General features: G+C 46.7%; 1 protein-coding gene across 8 annotated transcripts in view; it reads right to left on the bottom strand.

The window, feature by feature from the left end:
- Positions 1–22,070, bottom strand: part of JARID2 (jumonji and AT-rich interaction domain containing 2) — a 273,116-nt gene that overhangs the window by 70,419 nt on the left and 180,627 nt on the right. For all 8 annotated transcript variants that reach the window (XM_086706218.1, XM_086706216.1, XM_086706219.1 and 5 more), the window contains one exon: positions 4,437–4,606. In XM_086706218.1, coding sequence (XP_086562344.1) covers positions 4,437–4,606 — 170 coding nt within the window. The remainder of the gene's footprint in view (positions 1–4,436; positions 4,607–22,070) is intronic.

The raw sequence follows: 22,070 nt of genomic DNA on the forward strand, positions 1-22,070 counted from the left end.
TTTTAGGTCATGATCGGAAAGGACAGAGCCTTGCCGAACTCAGCTGAAAGGTCTCTGATTTTTGTAAATCGCTAAAGCATTTTTAACCCTGAATAACTGGCAAGGATGTTTACATATAGACACTAATCCTAGTAGTATTAATGGGGGGGGGGGGATCTCTATCCTAAGGTTTTTGTTGAAAACACCTGATGGAGGTGTGGGGGAGAGGGCAGGGTCTCAGGCTCGCTGGACGTCCTGAATAAATAACCAACAATGAGGCTTACACACCTCCATCCTCGACGCACCTGGGTGGCTCAGTCGGTTAAGCTTCAGCTCATGATCTTGCAGTTCATGGGTTCGAGCCTGGCGTCCGGCACCGTGAGCCTGCTTCTGATTCTGTTTCTCCCTCTCTCTCTGCCCCTCCCTGGCTCGAGATTTATTCTCTTCCACCTTCTAAATTAGCACCAATACGATCACAGGTAATAATAGGGGACTAGAGGAAAGGAGGACCTGTAATCCTCGGCAACAAACATCACTTCCAGGTCTTTGATTGGACTCCTTCGTTATTTCTGCAGACAGACTTTCTTCCGTATGAATAATGCGCTTAAGGCTGATTTTTACCCCTACCAGTGCCCGCCGTCACCCACAGGCTGATGAGGTAAATGGGGACGCTCTACGAGGACCTGGACTATGGGGCTCCGTCTCTGTGGTTTGGAATCCGCACCCAAGAAGAGGGAATTAGAATGCAGGTATTCGAATGTGCGTCACATCCCTGAATGCCGACTCCCGAACAGAACGCGAGCCCAGGCAAAGCTTCACCGCGGATATGCATCAGCAGCAGCTGATACCAGAAAGTCAGAAATACGTCTAAATGTACACAAGGCATCTGATAAATGAGGAGGCGCCCACAAAATAGAACCGGTATTTATGGGATATGTTTAGGCAGGAAAACCAGACGGCGCCAATAACAATCAAACGCATTTCCTTTGGGAGAGAGGTTGGGTTCGCAGAGGTGGGGACGCACAGATCACATATGCACACAGAAGGCTTAGTCATATTTTCATCAGAGAGGTGGTGACCAGGGGTTGTCTCTGGGAGACCGGAAGGGAGGGGATTTTGGATTTACTCTTTTACCTTCCCCATCTTTTCTGCTGATATTCCCTAGAGAAACATCGATTACTTTCATGACCAAAGAAAGTTTACCATTGTGTTTTCTTCATTTCAAATATTAAGAAAATTACTGAAGTACCACCACAGCAGAGATCATCTATTTGACCCTTGTCTGCTTCAAAATAGGAAGTTTAATAGGTAATTAATTGCTCGAGCTAATTAATGATACACCCCACTTCCAGGACTATGAAGGTACCATATGGAATCACCTATTATTTGGGGACTTTGGAGCCAATTCAGGTAAAAGCACATCTGACTTCACAAAAACAGAATTTTTTTTTTTTTTAAATATAAAGCTAAAGAAGACTCAGCCTTTTAATACCTCATGTCGAAAATCTGTTAAGACAAAGAGAAGACGGCAATACTATGTGTCAATCTCTTACTCTTTATCAGCTAAAAACAAATAAGAAAACCTATTTAATTGCCTGGCTCAAAAACACAGGAATAAATTTCCAAGGTTCAGAGCATTTTTCCCCAAATTGTTTTAAATAACTCCTACATTTCATTTATCGAAACCTTTTGTTCCATCTGAGAACGCAAAGTAAATTGTGGCTATAAAGAGACATGGTTCTCTTTTATCTAGAGCCTTGAAACGTCAAAGCTGGGTAATGGGTAAGTTTTCCCCAGATGCAATTTACTTGAGCAATTACAGCAGGCCTCTCCAAGCAAGCAAGGTCCTTCTCCAAATCTCCCAAACCACAGAAGGTATTTTTGTAAGTGATGCACATATAGGTATGCATGGCACAAATTCCTCTCTAAAAATGAGTCACACCTACTGCACAGTAAAAACTTGCATAACTAAATTCAATTCTCAACAGAGCCATTTTCAGACATCGTAATGGAACAAGACCAGCGGATCCTTCCTTGAGTAAATATGAAGCCATGGCAGGGCGCCCATGTGGCTCTGTCGGTTGAGTGTCCAACTTCAGCTCAGATCATGATCTCCTAGTTTCTGAGTTCAAGCCCCACATCCCTGCTTGGGATTCTTCCTCTCTCTCTCTCTCCCTCTGCCCCTACCCTACTTGCACGCTCGCGCGCGCTCTCTCATAATAAACAAAAAAATAGTAACAGAAGGACAGCTGGCTGGCTCAGTCAGAACATGCGACTCAGTCTTGGGCTTGTGAGCCTGATGTTGTAGAGGGTAGACTGTACTTAAAAAAAAAAAAAGTTTTAATCTTTGAATAAAGACTCAAATATTTTTTTTTGAAAAGTAATAGATAAGGACACTGTGAATGAAATTAGAAATGGGGCATCAGGGTGGCTCAGTCAGTTGAGCATCTGACAGGTCAGCTCAGGTCATGATCTCATGTTTTGGGAGTTCGAGCCCTGCGTCGGGCTCTGTGCTCACAGCTCAGAGGCTGGAGCCTGCTTCGGGTTCTGTGTCTCCCCCTCTCACTCTGCCTCTCTCTCAAAACTAAATAAACATAAAAAAAAAAAAAATTTTTTTTTTGTTTTTTTTAAAGAAATGAGCCCACACAGGTGAAACAAACGAAACAGTGTTTGAGGAGAAATGGAATATGGACCTCCAGAGAACCTCCCAACAAAACAAAAATTACAAGGGCAGAAGAGATCACTTCACTGCAGAGAAGCCTGACAAACCCACCTTTATCGAGTGATTACTGTGAAAGGATAGACCTTCCGGAATTGTGTACCACTCGACAGGATGCAAGGAGAAGAATCACTTTTGGGACATTCCTGCCAGAAACACAAAATGCAAATCTAATGAGGAGACCCCAGACCACAGGAACGGAGCAGGGCCATTCTACAAAACAACCAGCCTGTAATCTTCAAGAGTCAAGGTCACGAAGCACAGGCTGAGGACCTGATACAGAGTAAGCAGGCAACAATTAAAGACAATGTTCAGCTGGGACCAGGATCCTCCCCTCTCTAGGGCACTTGAAGCCATCAGGGAGGAGGGCCTGGAAGATTAAATGGTAATAATGGATCGCTGCGAATGTCCTTATTTTCAGAAAATATGCACTAATGTGTTAAGGAGTGACGGGGCACAAGGTAGAAATTCTCACACAGTTTAAGAAAAAATTCTACTATACTTAAATCTTGCTGTAACTTATTTCAAAAAACACTAGTTTTTAAGTACATAACCCTGAACCGTAAGCCCTACCTCCACCAAATGACCAACAGCAACGACCATGTCCTCCTGGCGCCTGTCAAGTAACCTTATCAAAAAACCTCCATAATCACGGCTTTCTAGTCACACACTCTCCTGCAGCTACCAAGGCCCTAAGAAGTTCCCGAAGCTCCCAAGCAACCTTCTATGTTCTTCACCAATGAAGTCAGTTCCTGCAGTGACCTCTTTCCCAAATAAGGCCGTGTAAATCCCAACTCATCCTTCATTATGAAATTTTATCCTCAACCTTGCACTCTGTTAATCCACATATTTGGGCCACGATTGTCACCTTTACGTTCAGTTGACAAATAATGTGCAGGTTAGCTTGGGGCATCAACCCGCTAACATGGTAGGAACCCGTGTAGAACTTAGGACTCCCCCAAAACCTTAGCTACTAATAACCCACTGCTGACTGAAAGACTTTCCTATAGTGTAAACAGGCCATTAACACATATTTTCTATGCTGTATGCATTTTATCTTGTGGTCTTATAGGAAAGGAAGCTGGGGAAAACGTTATTAACAAAATCATAAGACCAAATATACTTACACTACGGTACTGTATTTACTGCAAAAAACACAAAAACAACAAAGGAAAAAAACAAACAAACACAAAAACACCATGGAGAAGTGGGCCCATGCTATTCAAGGGTCAACTGTACTTGGAAAATACTGATAGGATTCTTCCCAAAGGAGTACAGTGGAAAGTGTGAACCTCAGTCAATGTGGCCTGTGGCGGACTTTACAAAATATGACCAAAGGAGACTATCTCCACTCAAGACACCCCAACGAAAAAGAAGAAAAAAAAACAACATCAGTCACAGAACAAAACGCCATGTTGGCAAAGCACGCGTGTGGTGGAATGGCGGGGGTTCTGGAAAGGGGGATCCGGAAAAGTCAGGCTGTAACATTACAGCTGGAAACGACAAACTAGGAGATGGTGTTGAGAAGCCAAGAAAGGGGACTTAAGAGTCAAATAAATGAAGACAGAAGGAGAAATGTGAAGACTCAAGGCACACGTCACTTCAAACTGACCACCAAAAGCAGGCCAGCAAGCTGTCTACAACGCGGACCCCAGCTAACATCTACTGCTCGGAACAGGGTCTTCCTCTTTGTTGCAGTGGGGTGCTCCTTCCTGCCCGACGGGGAACCCGGTCTCACCTCGAAGGCAGAGAAAGGTAAGAAAATCTTCTGTCTTGGGCTTCCTTTTAGAGAGGTCAGAAATTTGAGTAGCTGGAGGGGGCAGCAACGGCTCCACGATCTTCACCGGGGTTGTGCTGGGACTGTTCGGCTGAGACTGAGCAAACTTCCTCTGTGCTTGCAGCCTGGGCCTGGAGAAGCAAAGGAAAATTAAAAATGAATTAGGCAGCGATCGGAGGACACAGATCTACGTGCGGCAGTAAGTCAAGACACGATAGGGGGAAAAAAGGACCCTAATTCAGGCAAACTCTTCCTAATTGAGGTTCTGTAGCTCTCACCTTCTCATAAACCACAGGATCGCTGTAAAGGGCAATAAATTTGGTTACAAGGCTAGGTGTTACACACGGATATAAAATGGGCGCCATGCGTGTGTACGTGTACAAGAACATGCCTGCCAGTGCACAAACCACGTGTGTGCCTGGGTATTTCCAACATCGTAGGTGGCATTTGAGGACACAGGATTTGTAGTTTTAAATTAAGCCCAGAGTAACGACAGAATCGCAAAGCCATCTTGCCACATGATGTATCAAGCAGGCACTGTATGCTTAAACATGATACAGTCACACATACACGATTACCTTCATATTGTGCCCTTATTTACACCCAGCCAGCCCCCCCAGCACCTGCCTGTGCACCACTGATCCCGTCTCACACCCTCAGAGCGCGGTCTCCTCACCCCCAATCTCTTCAGACCCCAATCCAGCCATGTCAATTCGTTACACTAATGGACGCTTGTCATGCAGGAAAAAAAATATTTCTCTAGTCCATCTGAAACACCAACAAATTCTGGGCACCCTCTGCCGATAGGTAAGTCCTAACTTCTCAGGGATTCCAAAAACTGGCCTTAATCTATGTGCCAGGCCTCTTCCCGACACAATCCTACGGAGATACTGATCCCTAGTTTATCCACGGTGTCTACAAATCACAGCACATATCTCCTGACTAGGCATCTTTCATTTACAAAATCTTACATGCAAGAAAGATACTCCTTCTAGCATGTGAATTCTAATGAGTCTTGGAAAGCCTCCTTTACTTCCTTCCTAACACTGTAGGCACCAGTTAATTGTTAATTTGCTTGCCTCCACGCATGAAAATGGCCATATTTTTATTTTATGTGTAACTAACCTGACATTTATCACAAATTACCTCATACGAGCGCTTCCTTCATTGTAGAGATCCCAGTTCACAATGGGGAGTGTCAGGCATCAGCTAGAGCAAGAACCTGCTTGTGTACTGCTTCGACCAACTAGCCAGCCCTGCTCAGAGAGATGCTCAAGAAACAGGATTTGAGGGGTGGTGCGGGTGGGGGGAAAGACCACCCTCCCCCCCCCCAAAAAAACAAAAAAACAGAAGAGACCAAAAAGCAGCCCAACGGCACAGGGATGGATCAGAATCCAAATCAGAACCAATCACTGTGTGGAACTGAAAATGCACCCCTCCCCACAAAGGCTGCTTGGAGAACAACAAAAAGAAACCAGGTATATTAGTAAAGCACAAATAAATCTTCCTTTACTTATTGTTGAAGTTACATAAAATAGTAATAATTGGGGCACCCGGGTGGCTCAGTTGGTTAAGCGTCTGACCTCACCTCAGGTCATGACCTCGTGGTTCATGAGTTTGAGCCCCGTGTCGGGCTGTGTGCTAACAGCTCGGAGCCTGGAGCCTGCTTCGGATTCTGTGTCTCCCTCTCTATCTGCCCCTTCCCCGCTCACTCTCTGTTTCTCCCTCTCAAAAATGAATGAACTTATTAAAAGGAAAAAACAAAAACCTTTTTAGTAAAAAAATAAATTTAAAAAATAGTAATAATTGTAGTCTACTAACCTAGCGATGCTCACAATACCTTCCCATGTTAAATCAACACTCTGGTATTTAACAAAATAGTCCAGCAAAATACACGCACACACACACCATGGTTTCTTACTTTGCCCAAAAAATTTCAACCACCTTGTGTACTGATGAGTCTCTACTCTGGCCTCCCTTCCCAACCCCGTGAGAAACACCACCAGATATATAGATGGCGTTCCCAGTAACGACTGACATTTGATCCAGAGGGAGAGGGTGCGACCACTTTTTACTTACTGGGCAACCTTCAGTCCGTGAAACCTACAGACATCAAGGCTAATCAAAACAACTGAGAACCCAGGAGTAACCAACATGAAACAGCCCCACAGACAAGCCATCAGCAGAAAGCCCAACACGTGTAACGAAAGTTCCCCAAAGACTAAAATGGTTAAGAAAATAGGGCAACACCACCATCCCCTGGTTATAGAGAAGGAAGCTTTTTTGTAACCAACCAACTGCCCGTATTTAAGACGTGACACACCAAAAGCATGTGCAAGGGTGAGCACTAAGCCCAGAGGAGGGTCCCTCGATGGGGGTGCTGAAGCTTAAGGACCAGATGTGGGGTGGAGAGACCACAGTGGTGCCTCCCAAACTGTGGGGAGGATCAAAGTTGTGAGTTCGGTGACTTTTTTCCCCCTTTAGTTTTATTGGTTGTAAATGGTTTTGTGTGTGTGTGTGTGTGTGTGTGTGTGTGTGTGTGTGTGTGTGTGTGTGTGTGTTTTAAATTTATTCATTTTGATAGCTAGGGAGCACAAGTGGGGGAGGGGCAGAGAGAGGGAGAGAGAGAATCCCAAGCAGGCTCCTCGCTCTCCGCACAGAGCCCGGTGTGGGGCTTGAACTCGCGAACTGTGATATCTGACCTGAGCCAAAACCAAGAGTCGGAAGCTTAACCGACTGAGCCACCCAGGCACCCCTACTGAAAGGATTTTTATAATAGGACTAGGTTGGGGTTAAAAAGTAAATTAAAAAGAAAATAATACTAAGGCAACTGGGCTCAAATTTATTATCAGATTCTACAGATATACAAGCAGGGTAACTGAAAGTCTCTCACTGCTCATCCTCAATTTCTGTATTCAACTCGCAGGGCCCGTGTAGCAGCACCCACAGCCAGCAGCGTGGGTATCAGAGGATGGGCCAGGCTGCCAACAACTAGCACATTCCAACAAGCCAGAAGCCCACAATGCAGGGTACGCTGACCCCAACGCAGCTAGCAGCCAGCTCTTCTGGCAACTTTCCCTCCCTGTTCAAAGAAAAAACCCAGTTCATCTTATTCCACCTGAAAAGGGTTTTTTTGTTTGTTTTTTCTATACTGGCAATTGTATTAACGTGTACCTCTTCATCTAAATGGACACAACTCACACTCTGGACATGAGAGAAAGGTCACAGAAATACCGCCTCCTGTGTGCACGCAGGATGCTGTTTAAGTCAGCAACAACAAATGTCACAAGGTGGTGCAGACCTAATGAAAATCCAACATGCAAATGCGGACAAGGCGCGTAGGACAAGAGCAGGACGCAGTGAAGTATTTTATAATTTCAGGACCTTAACGATAAACTGCTCCCGCCATCGTTCAAATAAAGCACTTGCTGCCTGATGACTTTCTCAGTGAGACCATGAAAAATAAAGCAGTTAACAGATTAAAAAAAAAAAAAAAAAAAGTCAAATAAATTATCCCTCAGAGGAATAAGCCAAGCTCCCAAGTGATTAAGTATTTCTGAGACTCAGATGAAAGCAAGGACAGAGGAGGGAGACAAACCAATTTTGTATAACATATATGATATGATATATATATCATAATATATTATATCATTATATATTATATAATTATACATTATTAAATATAATATATTAAAATATATATTAATATACAATTATGTGTTATCTATATCCTATAGATAATATATACAATGTTTTTTTAAGGGGCAGCCCAAAGCATCTTTGTTTTGCAAAAAGTGCAGGTCTGCGGTCTGGCTTCTCATCCTTCACAGTCCCAGGAGGATTACAGACACGTTGGCTTGGCTTTGCTGGCCCCGCACAACAACAGAGTCTGGAGGATACAATTCAGAGGCAAACTCCATGGGGTGAGCTCACTATGTTTTAAGGGACAGACAGGTGACTCCATCCTAAGATGCCCAATCCAGGGAAGTGAGTGTATGTGATTTTAAATCAGTAAATATGGGGGATGGGGGGGGGTCCCCCGGATGTGCTAAAGAACCAGAATATCTGCACTTAGAGAGGTTGGGGGCATAAGGGTGCTGGGGGGGGGGGGGGCTGAGAGGGGGGGGGCAGGCCAGACGTGGCTCCTACCAAAGACCTCAGCAAGCAAGCTGGTGTGCCCGCCCCCTTCCATCAGCTGACATTTTGCCCAGAAACATGCACCATCCTTTTCATTCCCACAGTGAAAATGCCTGAGAATGAAAATACTGTTTGAACTAAGATGGTTCAGGGTCCTCATGGGGGTGGAAGAGAATATGGAGTCCAGGGGTCAAGGGGAATCCAGGATTCTGGGTCTCCTAAGCCTCTGGGCTCCTAATTAGGCCTTTAGGCAGGCAGCATGGTCCTCCACTGCCCAATGGTGATACACAGAAATGCCAGAATACAGAGAATTGCAGAGGGGTTTGTCCCTCATCCAAACCACAGAAGGATAAACTAAAGCAGGATGCCCTTCCATGTTTGTGTTTTATTAACTGATTAAGGAAGGAGTTTTCTTGGGGCGCCCAAGTGGCTTAGTCAGTGGAGCGTCCGACTTTGGCTCAGGTCACGATCTCATGGTTCTGTGTCTCCCTTTCTCTCTCCCTCTCAAAAACAAACATTTTTGAAAAAAAAAAAATTTTTTTAAAGGAAGGAGTTTTCTTCCTTTCTAGAAGGCTTCGTTCTAGAATCCTAGGTATTTCCTTAAGTCAATGAAACCAATTAAATCAAACGCTGCAGCTAGCCAAGTTAAACAGATTAAACCAACTTAAACCAACGGAGGAAGACCTGAATAAATGTACTTATAGATGAATATATATAGTCCCATTTTACTTACAGTGTGTTAAACTCACGGGCTGGGGGCCGCTGGGGTGAGGGAAGAGAAGTGGTCTCAGGTCAAACCACCCCATCACTGCTGCTTCCCTTCCATGATGCGAATGTGTATACATGAAGTAATGGACTAAAAAATTCAGATAGCAAGTTCAGAGAATATAGATATGGGCTGCTATTTGTTCGGTATTTGAGACAAATGGTAAAAGCTAAAGGCTTTGGGGCGCCTGGGTGGCTCAGTCAGTTAAGCACCTGTCTTCAGCTCAGGTCATGATCTCACTCACGGTTTGTGAGTTCGAGCCCTGCATCAGGCTGTCTGCTCTCAGCACAGAGCCTGCTTCAGATCTGCTATCTCCCCCCCCCCCCACCACTCTCTCTGCTCCTCTCTCCCTTGCTCTCTGTCAAAATAAGTAAACTTAGCTAAGCTAAAGGCTTTAATTTTTGCAAGGATCTTGCAAAGATCACCCTCACTACACAGATCAACCAACTGAGCAGCCACACACAGCTTGGGAGGCAGGACCAACAAGACCAAAAGCCAAGCACAGGGTCCTCGGTTCTGAGTTTTCTCGATCACAGCACGCTGCATCTAAGTGGGAAGTGAGGCCCAGCCTTGTCACAGGCAAGGCCATCTGGGAGGCTTCTTCTCCAGAAGCTTTTGGCTCCAAGAGCCCCATGCCAATTCAGTCATGACAAAACTCAGCCCTGCTGGGGTGAATCCGATTTAAGCTAAAATGTCCCCAAAGGGGAAGAAAAAAATATGCTGAGATGAAAGGCAACTTACTGATCTGATCCCAAAAGGTCATTCTATATAAATAAATGCCCTAAGACAGAGGAAAATACCCCATGGGATCTTGCTTCCTTGAGACTGCTCTCTCCATCTGGAACGTTCTTCTCCTTTATGCTGGCTTCTTCTCATCATCCAATGACAGGAACCCTGCAGGCCTGTTACTTTTTATGGAGGTCACTTCTTCCCTGTCTCCACTCAAAAATCTCCTCTTCAGAGGGGACATCCTAAAGGAGTACACTGCCCCTGACCTACTACTCAAGCCCCGGATTCCACCCCCCCTGCCCTTCTGGGGGCCTGCAGCATTCGCTCTACTGGGCTCTCTGCCCACAGGTGCTACCAGGTACAGAAGACAAGCCCTCCAGCAACGATGGGAGCAGACATCAGGAACGCTGTCCCGCTGTACCACAGATAAAGGACACTCACCATCCATTCTTGAGGAATCACACAGTTAAACATACAAATGTCTGGGGGCACCTGAGTGGCTCCATCTGTTAAGTATCTGACTCTTGACTTCGGCTTAGGTCATGATCTCACAATTCGTGGGTTTGAGCCCCATGTCGGGTTCTACACGACAGTGTGGAGACTGCTTGGGATTCTCTCTGCGCCCCCTCTCTCTGCCTCTCCCTAGCTCTCGATTGCACGCACTCTCTCAAAATAAATGAACTTTTAAAAAATACGTAAGTTTTTTAAAAAAGAAAAGGACCCGCTTCACAGGAATCTTACTAAACATCTGCCCACAGGGTCACCATGTCTACCGTAACAACTGTCATCACTCAGTTAAGAACTCACCAAGCCACTTGTCCACCATCAATATCGTCAAACAAAAGCCAAGCGGGGGTCCGGTTCTGGTTCTTGACTCCCATGCAACACAAGGTGCCCTCCCGTCACGTTGTGATCAGTACGTCACAACTGTCCATGGGCCACAACCCGCTGGCCCCAGGGGCGCGGTCCTTCCACACTTTCATGCACACAGGCCAGGAACACAGAGACTGTGTGCACTTCAGTACCGAGCTGAATGAGCTGGGGAGGAGGGTCCATCTTCCTCCTTTGCCCTTCCATTCCCCAAGCTACTCAAAAGGCGACATTCTTTTTCTCCTGAGTCTTCTCTCATTCGGGGTTTAGCTGGCATGGCCAACAGCCAAAAGAAATGTTTTGCTTGATCACTTAAAATTTTACCCAAACAGGGGCACCTGGGTGGCTCTGCAGGTTAAGCATCCGACTCTTGGGTTTCGGCTCAGGTCATGATCTCGGTTTGGGAGTTCGAGTCCTGCGTGGGGCTCTGCACCAACAGCACGGAGCCTGCTTGGAATTCTCGCTCTGCCCCTCCCTTGTTGTCAAAATAGGTTAAGAAAAAAAATTTCTTTTTACCCAAATAAGTCTTCAAATGTTTCATATTTAAGTTGTTTTTTTTTTTTTTAAAGTTCAAAACCTTTACAGGAGAAAAGAAACACCAGCACTATTTTGAAGAAATATGGTGAAGAAATCCCACCAGCGAGCCGACTAAGTTCTATGCCAAATGTGTTTTGTTTTGTAACTCGCCCCCCGGCCCCGTGCTCCCCTCCTGCCCTCCTCAGACCTGCGTGCAAAAGAAGCTTCCGGGCAGCCTGCCATGCGAAGACCCACAGGAGGGTGGCACTGGTATTCCGGGCTTCCTCTCGCGCTCACCCTCCAGGACAGGGGTAACCGGCTTATTGCTATCTGCGCCCTCAACCTCTGGGGCAGCCCTAAATATGGCACGACATCAAAGTTCTAGGTTAATTAAATGCCATTTCTGCCCAGAACGTCTGATAGCTTACAAACCCGAGGAGGACACAGTGTGTGCGCGCCACTCGGCTGGAGAAGGCAGGAGCGAGGGGGACTGGGAGACTGAAAGCAATGCCCAGCTGGCCCCTTGTGGAGGCACGGGTATGCCAAAACGCCATTTTATTAACTCAATTTTCCAATATTGAAAAAAAGGGGAAAAAAAGTGAGCTGGTAAATCCAATTATTTAGATGACATCTCAATTCTAAACAAAGAGCAAGGAATGGGTGGGGAGGGGAGGGTCTGTTCGTTCATAAATAAATAAATAAATAAATAAATAAATAAATAAGACACGTTGTGTCTGGCAAATTTAAAATGACCAGCATGGCTGCGTTCTTTGTGCTGGTGTGGGAGCAGGGCCTGAAGCTTTGCCAACTTACTGAAAGGCCTATTCAAAAAAAAAAAAAAAAAATATTTCCTGTGTTTCCAGCCCCCAAATAATTACCCACTCTATTCTACCCCCAGACACACACACACACTACAAACCTGGCAGATACTCAAAGAAACAACAGAGAAAGAGTGTGTGTGTGTGTGTGTGTGTGTGCGCGCGCGCACGTGTGTGCACGCGCTGGAGATTGTGGGGGGTCGAGCAGGGGATATCCCCTGCCCCAGGGCAAGCCGCCCACCAAATTCAAATACAAGTGCAGTTGTGGGCAAACCACACAGGATGGTTGTAAACATCCTGTATAGTAAAGAGAAAATAAACACATCCTCAAGTGAACCCAGAGGCGAGCCGAGACCGATTCGTTCCAGACAGTGACAAGAAGCATTGTCAGTGGACGAGCCCCTTCTGGGCTCTCCTCCCACCTGCTCCGTGGTTCCTATCGGTGTTTGTTTCGGCAGGCTGTGAGGACATCACAGGACAGAAAAGGGAGGTCGGCTGGCTCCCGGAGAAGAGTTTCGCTACAGAGAATGTTCGCTTTAGGGCGTTTCTGGAGCTCTTGCCATACGGATTCACGGGCCTCGTTTCCTGCGTTACCCATAAAGCGATGAAATAGTTTGTTTATGCTAAAAACCACAGGACATGAAATATCTGTGGCACTTGTCTTAATTAAGTTACACAGGCAGCTGTTTAGAATCGAGTGTGCTATCAACCAGATTTACCCAAAAGGAACGGCTATTGGTTGAATCCCCTCAAAACGAACGCTCACAGAAGTCTGCTTTGGTCAGAGAGGTACGGAGAATGAACGACAGGGGTATCAAAACCTGGGCTTTAGGGCAACCAAGTTGTGACCTAGGGCAAGGTGGCCTTCTATTTCCTTATTAACGGGACAGGGGGGAGGGCTATGCAAAGGAGAAAACTGAGGCTCCTTCTAACTCCACCTTGTCTGACCTCATCAATAAAACTTGAATACAGTAATTCCTGTAATAAATTCCTTCTGGGCCTGTGACTTCCTAAGTCTCCAGGAGAAATACCGATCTGTGGCCTGTGCCCAGAGGGAAAGCATAACCTCGGCCTCCCAGAGGCCTGCGTCGCTACGTTCGAGATGCCCAGCACCACCCTTCTAATCGCTGGTTCTCCGGCGGCACAGCAAATGGGAGAACTTCCAGAATCTCACCTAAAAGTCCTGCCTCGCACTTCAGACAGAGAGAGTGGAAAAACTAAAATACATACAGAGATTTTAAAAGATGGCACAATGCCAAAAGGTGTTCCACAACTCCTTCTGTACGTGTATCCTACACTCTGCTTCCTTAAGACTTAATCTTTCTAATTACGAATGAGTCCCTCATGTAGGGCAACACATCAACTTCATTCAGGACCCAAAGACACCCTTAGGAACACAAACATCCCATAAGTACGTATATTTACCAGCCCTGCCCATCAGAACACGGGCCCATCCAGAAGGGCAGGACCTGCAAACCCCCATATTGCCACCCGCCTCGGGAAGACGGGTCCTTTGCTCATGGGCACCACGCTCCCACAGAACTCACCCACTGGAAAGCAGACGGGAGCCAGAAAAGATTAGGGAAGAGGAATAATGTCAAAACAGCACAAAATGCCAGTAAGCAATGCAGCAGGGAACCTTCCTAAGGAAAACAGCCCTTGGTCGCATGAATCTCAGGGGGACAGGGACATCCTACCCAAATGGTATGGAAAGTAACGTGCAGTAAAGCTTTTGATCCAATTAGTTAAAAATTATGCAGTTATGGGTTTTTTCCCCTTAAATCTTATGTGACACCTTGAAATGTCAAAGAGCCACGGACTGCCTGGAAATCATGACTGTCTCATGATCAAGGAAATACGTGACGTTGACTTCTTTTGTGTTCTAGAAAGCAACCGTGTCAAATTTGAGAGGGATCGTCATTAATCAACAATTAAAGCGGCAACAAAGCCCTTTTGTTCTGTCAGTCACAAATGTCACATGTGTTGTGGTTTATCACCTATGGCAAGCTGTCTGTTTGGCCACCCCAGGCACCATAACCCCGCCTTGTGGTTTTTTTTTTTTTGTTTTTTTTTTGTTTTTTTTTAAATCAGGGATCCAACTCCAAACCCGGGATCCAAGAGCTGCAAATGCTCTTTCTCTACGAAGACTGGGTTTCAGGGCAATCCTGAGCAAAAACTGTATCCTATAGCAGGAGCAAAACAGGAAAGAGTCCCAGAACACCACATGCAAGTTAGGAATCTAGCCAGGATCTGGCCGAAGAAATTCCTAATACGTTATTGTAGTTACGAGGTGTGAACAATTTATCTGAGGGACACTCAGTTTTAAAAGCCTCAAAGAGCCAGTTAAAATGTTGATCTTCCTTTCCACCCTATCTGGAGGTGGCATGCCAATTTTGTTTTTAAAATATTTCAAGGAAAAAAAAAAGGCATTTTCACAGTTTTAGGTTACTTGATATCCAATTGCCAAAGGCCAGAAATCTCCCTGCGTCCTGGCAACGGTGATGACTGGGGAGGGACAGTGAATCACTCTGTGAGGCCAGAATCAGGTCTTCCTTCAAGGAAAGAGAGAAAAACACAGGAGGAAATCACATCTCGCAGTGCTTCACAGCTCATCCTTCAAAAACCAAAATCCACTGGAATCCTTCTCAGAGTGTAATTGGAGTCAGTCCTGTGGCAATGAACTTCCCACCAGAAACATTCTCCATGGAGTCGCATGGTGGGTGAGATTCGAAGCCCCACCAGCCCGTGACACACCAGAGCACAAAGGCAGTGCTCAGAACGCCAGCTAGTCCCAGAACAATCCAGAGTAGGCTTTGGCTTCTCCCATCCCTGCCTCTCAGTTAAGTCAGCTGAGAAGGGATCCCGTACAATTTCCCCGTCCCCCTGGAAATCCCATGAAGTAGCCAACAAGCACCAAGAGATGGCAATAGAGAGTCTTCAGATGTCAGCTCTGGGATCACCCCTGCAGGAAAGAACGGGCTCCCAGTTTCACGGCTTTATGAAAAGCCCTGGTATTAACCAATTTTTAGGACGTGCACTAATGTGGGTAAGAAATGATGGGGGCTAAGAAACCAGCACTGTGTGAGGAAAGTAGCAATATGAACACTAACACCACTACCCTTTTATCCCATCAACTCCATTGCAACTCAAGTGCCTTGTCTGGAAGATACACGGGAACTCCCGATCCAGCATTTTATGTAGCTACTAAAAATATGCCAGGGCAAAAATCCTCTGGATTGTCTTCTGAAATATGCATCTCCCCCAAACGGGATTCTTACCACCAAGATAAGGCAAGGGGGCACCTGGGTGGCTCAGTCAGTTAAGTGTCTGACTCTTGATTTCAATGTAGGTCATGATCTCATGGTTTGTGGGATCGAGCCCTCAGTTGGGCTCTGTGCAGACAGTGTGGAGCCTGCTTGATTCTCTCTCTGCCCCTCCCTGGTTCATGTTCTCACGCTCTCTCAAAATAAATAAATAAACTTAAGGGGGGGGGGGAGATAAAGCAAACCTAGAGTAATGCACCATGGTCCTAATGTTTCCTTTACTAAGCAACCCAAAATATTCATCTTGGGGCTCTGACAGAAATTCATGCAGTAGACTGAAACATAAATCATGTGTGATTTTTGAAGTACGGGGGGTTACTAAAGCTCTCACCAACCAAAATGCCAAGTGAAGTCTGTTCTGTAATGAAAGGATTCACCACAATGCACACATTCTCTCTTCTTGAACATTTGTAAAAAAAAAAAGTCCAGGCTTTTATGACAATTACCTAAGATGAGAAACCATGATCATGAATGATTAAAGAATCTGCTAGCAGATGTAAGACCAGCAAGTACCCTCCTTTTTGTTGTTTGTGCTTTGTGACCCTGGAGTAATGGCACTAAACTCTTACACTGGAACACGGGAGCTCATGTGGCATCCCAGACTCCGGGACTCATCTCAGGCTCCAGGGCACTCCTGGAGGCGGCCATGATGGATCTAGGACACACACATCAGTGGCATGGAAATTCACGTGAAAACCCAAAGCGTGTCAATCTAAAGGCAAGACCATCAACAGATGAATGGATAAAGAAGATACGGTGTGCATATACACAACGGAATATTACTCGGCTATAAAAACGAATGAAATCTTGCCCTGCGTCCATCCGTAACATAGATGGAGCTAGTGTAATAGTATAATGCCAAGTGAATTAAGTTACAGAAAGGCAAATGCCATATGATTTCATTCATGTGTGGAATTTAAGGAACAAAACGAATGAGCAAAGAAAAAAAGTCAAACCAAGAAACAGATTCTAAACAACAGAGAACAAACTGATGGTCACCAGAAAGGACGGGGGAAGATGAGTGAAATAGGTAATGGGGATTAAGGAGGGCACTTGGCCGTGATGAGCACGGAGTGATGTACAGAATTGTTCAATCATTGTATTGTACACCTGAAACTAATTTAACATTAAATTATCGTGTTAACTATACTGGAATTTTAACAAATTCAAAAAATTTTAAACAAAAACACAAGGAAGGCTAAACACTCCATCGAAGACATGGAAATCACCTTCCTACCTAACCATGCCTAGAAAGAATATTCTCCAAGCAATGTTGAATCCCTACCCATATTCAAGGCTGCACAGAGGAACCACAGGTGAGGCCAGGAAACAGAAACATCTTTCCAAATGCCGACGCTGAATCAAACCAAACCAAGTGACTTCTTAAAGCAGAAAAACAAAGGGGAAGGAAGGAGGGGGAGGTGCCCTCATCACATCTTCCAACTCACAACACTCTCAGGAACCATCCATGACTACGTAAGGTACCTCTCTCCTAGTTCCTCCTCCTCCGCCCCCTGGCAGGCCCAGGCTGATTTTGCAAGGTGGGAACCCCCGGGCCTTCACCTGATGCCAGGCATGCACTAAGTGGACAGAGGCCACATCTGCGGGTGGCAGCAGATGACAAGCAGACAGTGAACATCTGCAGGGCACCCACCCACCCTTACTGTGGGCGGCTGAAGCGAACCCTCAGAAGGGTCTGGTGAGAACGTCTCCCGACTAGACCTCCCATCACAAAACGAAAGTTTCTCCAAGAGAGAAACATCATTCTGACCTCCGGGAGGAGCTTGTCAAATACAATTACCTGACTTCCAGCCATTTAACCAACAAAAAACCCTGCTGTTCCTAAGAGGAGAGATTTATCGCCCCTTTCCGGAGATCTCCTATTCATACTTGCTGGGATCCTTACAAAAATAGCTCGGCGGACTTAGTACAGGATCGGAGCAAAGCCTGTGGCAGAAACTCCCCACAGAGAGACTGGAAGCATGCAGAAATCCAAGCCAGCCCTCCCCTTCACGTGATGCGGTGGCCGACGGACTAGTCAGCTTCCCTCTGAGCACCTGAACTCCCTGGCAGTTTCCGACCCCCACTCAAAATGGTTCCAGGAAACAAACCAGAGGAAAGTGCAACCTCTTGTAGAAGACTCCAGATAAACACCCAAGCTGCATGCACCACTTCAACTCGGAAGGGCTCGAAGACTTCCTGTTCAATCAAGCCCTTCTTAGTAATAACCCTGACTGCTTGAGCCCATTTTCCTGGTCGGCAAACAGGAAGCGATAAAGCCCCGAGGTCCACTGCCTACCAAAGGAGGCCACAGCCACTGACCTGTCACTGTGCTTCAGGGCTGCCTGGTTCCGATTGTTTTCCCCCGTAGGGAAGGACGACCAATAGCAGAGGAAAAGAGAGGAAGAACTGGGACAGAATCCAGAAGCTCTACGGGATCCTAATAAAATGTGAAAACAATGGAAGGGGGTAATAAATGGGGGAGAAGGGTAGAGATCTAGCCACTGAAGCAAACCTCAACAACAAGGGGAACTATCAATAGTGTTTATGAGCCAGAAGTTTGAAAGTGACCAACCTCCAAGGCACCTGGGTGGCTCAGTCGAGCATCTGACTCTTTTTATTTTTTTTTTAACATTTATTTTTGAGAGACAGAGAACGAGCAGAGGAGGAACAGAGAGAGAGGGAGACACAGAATTTGAAGCAGGCTCCAGGCTCTGAGCTGTCAGCACGGAGACTGACGCGGCACTCGAACTGTGAGATCATGACCTGAGCCGAAGTCGGATGCTTAACCGACTGGGCCACCCAGGTGCCCCTAGCATCTGACTCTTGATTCTAGCTCAGGTCGTGATTCTGCAGTTAGTGAGTTCGAGGCCCACATCTGGCTCTGCGCTGACGGCACAGAGCCTGTCTGCAATTCTGCCTGTCTGCCCCCACACCCTGCACGCACCCCCCATCCCCACTCTCAAAATAAACTTTAAAAATAAATAAGTGACCAACCTCCAAAATCTTATGTTTTTAACCCAACGCTCTGAAATATAGCTTCCACATAGAGTCATTTCTGTGATGGGTCCCATGGGCACATTTTTGGCCATGGCCCCATTCTCTCCCATCCCCACTGCCCAGCCAAAACCAAAACCAGCCATGTCAGTTGAGTGGGCGAAGCACTCTGTCGAGGGAATGTTCCTCATGGTTCTCTCCAGCGATGCCGCACCTCCCCACCACAAGGCCGGCCCCCTCTGAAGGCAAAGGAGGGCCCAAGGGGGCGCTGCTGGTAAGGGAGGGGGCAGGCAGGAAGTGGGACGGGATAAGGCAGAAAACGGCCACATCATCCCAAACGCCGGGAAACAATGGCATATGCTTGGAATCACGGAAATAAACTACACCCTTCTCTCTCGGCAATCCACTGATTAACTCAAAGAAGCTAAGTACACGCTTCCTCACAGCTGGCTTCTGCAAAACGCTATGCCAGCAAACTGGGCAAATCAGAATCCTGTTCATAGATGTGGGTGGCAGCCGCTGAGGGCCGGGGGTGCACAACCGCTCACTTTCTAGTGAGTGTCTTCAACTCCAGCAGCCTAAACATGCCCTAATGGTCTCCCTTCGATCAGAGGGAGCAGCATTTCACCTTGTGACTCCCAGCTCAAGGAATCCACTCCATCTTCAACTGTGTCAATCCGCCGGCCAAACACCACACTCCTGGCCCCACATCAGTCCTGGGAAGCGTCGCTGAGGCTCTACCTCTAGCACTTTGTAAAGGAGCCTGGTTGGACCACATTTCCAGCTGGACACTCAAGGCTGCCTGCCCCCTCCCCCCACCCACCCAAAATACCCTCAGAGAGGGGGGATAACCCCACACCCCAGAAAGGGCACCGAGACAGAACCACAAGAATTCACTTCCCCAGCTAATTCTCGCCACCGTTCCCTTCCACGTCTACCTCTGCCTGGTCTCGTTTCACACAATTCCAGGTATCGGAGATTTCACCTAGCCCTTTCTGAAATGGACATTTCATCAGAGATACTTAGGTCATGATCTCACGGTTCGTGGGTTCGAGCCCCACATCGGGCTTTGCGCTGACAGTGTGGGGGCCTGCCTGGGATCCTCTGTCTCCCTCTTTCTCTGGCCATCCCCCACTTGTGCTGTCTTTGTCAGTCTCTCTTTCTTGCTCTCTGAAAATAAACTTAAAAAAAATAAAATAAAAGCAGAGAGGCACCTGGGTGGCTTAGTCGGTTGAGCACCTGACTTCGACTCAGGTCATGATCTCATGGCTTATGAGTGCGAGCCCCTCATCAGGCTCTATGCTGACAGCTCAGAACCTGGAGTCTGCTTCAGATTCTGTGTCTCCCCCTCTCTCTGCCCCTCCCTTGCTTGCTCTCTCACACACGCTCGTTCTCGCTCTCTCTCTCTCTCTCTCTCTCTCTCTCTGAAAATAAACTTAAAAAAAATAAAAGCAGAAAATGTTATCCAAATGACTACTGCAAATAGTAACAGCGTGCACCCACGGAGGCTGCCAGTGCCACTGGGAAGGTTAGAACAAGTTCTTGTTCTCGAATATCATGGTCTCTCAGCTCTAGGATTATCAAGACCCCAACAAACGTGAGCTAGGAATCACAAGATGAATTACTACTCAGTGAGAAAAAAAAAAAAAAAAATCGATCAGCAATGAAATTTCAAATGTATTTCACAGGAGAGAAAGGCAATGACTGAACAGGAAAAATAACACTCAGAAAGCACAGAATATCCATGCTCTCCTCATTCGGCTTCCCCTTCCAGAAAGGAGAAGAAAAGGGCAATCCCAGGAACTAGGCACTAATTACACAATGTAAGTGTGGGTGTGGGTGTGTGTCTGAAAAGGGAAGGGAGGCAAAGTGATTCCATGATAGGACTGAGCTGGACAGCAACAATGACAGAAGAGAGACGCTACCTTCCATGTCTGAACATGGGGCCTTAGGTTTTGTGAAGTGGGGTCTCATCCACCCCCGGGGGGGGACGCGGCCTAGGCTACACCAGGGCGTGCCTAGGGAATCTTGCCACCCCAGGCAGCCCCTGGCAGAACCAGGTTTGGGAACGCGGATCACTTGCCACAGAAGAACTTTCCAGGAAAAAGGTACAATTTATTCCTTCCTTCCTGACCTCTTCTGGAAGCAAACAACAAAGACAACCTCACACAGCTAACCATGCTGATTAGCTCCAACATAAAACCATAAAGCCACACACACTGGGGGAGAAGGGAGGTGTGGCTCCCAGGGGCCTGGAGTGGCCCAGCTGGGCAGGGTCCACTTAGGGCTTCACAGACCCCAAACCTCCAGCCAGGCCTGAGGAAGAAAGTGTCACACACCACACGGGGACTCACAGGCTGTCCCAGGGAGGCCCGCCACGGGAGTCCCATTTTCCCGTGAACTGAACTCATTTTAAGCAAATGTGAAAACGCAGAATATAAACATCAGACAGGAAAACAACTCGCTGAGCAACATCTAAGTGCAGGCGAGGCCGGGGAGCAAAGAGCCCTCTGTCCCGGCGGTGGGAACATAAACTGGTGCAGCCGCTGTGGAAAACAGGAGGTTCCTCCAAACATTAAAATAAGAACTTACCATACCGTCCAGCAATCCCACCTCAGCGGTGCAGCCGAAGGAAGTGAAATCACGCTCTCAAAGACATACCTGAAATCCCATGTTCATTGCAGTGTGATTTACACTGACAGCCAAGCCTTGGAAGCAATCTAAGAGTCCACGGACGAACGGATAAAGAAAATGCGGTAGGGGCGCCTGGGTGGCTCAGTATATTGAGCATCCGACTCGTGGTTTCTGCTGGGGTCAGGATCCCAAGGTCCCCGAGCGTGGAGCCTGCTTGGGATTCTCTCTCCCTCTGCCTTCCTCACCGGCTTTCTCTCAAATAACAAAGGAAATGGGGTACATAAAATATGTAGTGGAATATTCTTCAGCCATAAAAAAGGAAGAAATCCTGCCAAGAAGGACATGGATAGTCCTTGAGGGCATTATGCTAAGTGAGATGAGTCAGAGGGAAAGAAAGAGTGAGCTTACTTGTATGTGGGATTTAAAAAAACCGAAACTCCAAGAACAAACAAAGACTGGTGATTGTCTGCTAGTGTGTGTGTGTGTGTGTGTGTGTGTGTGTGTGTGTGTGTGTGTGTGTGAGAGAGAGAGAGAGAGAGAGAGAGAGAGAGAGAGAGAGAGAGAGATCTAGAGGGGGAGAGGGGAGATAGGAAGGGGAGGGGGGGAGAAGGGGGTAATGTGAACATGGTACGTAAGTCAATGAATAAGTTCTGGGGCTGTAATGTACAGCATAGGGACTATTGTTAATACTGCACTGTTTACTTAAAAGGTGCAGATTGTAAATCTTAAAATCATTCACCCTCCCACCCACAACACACAGGTAACTACCTGAGGTGACGAGTGTGTTAAAAGACCTTATTATGGC

This window comes from Puma concolor, chromosome B2 (genome assembly GCF_028749965.1).
Source record: "Puma concolor isolate L17-30 chromosome B2, mPumCon1.1.hap2, whole genome shotgun sequence".
Taxonomy (NCBI): domain Eukaryota; kingdom Metazoa; phylum Chordata; class Mammalia; order Carnivora; family Felidae; genus Puma; species Puma concolor.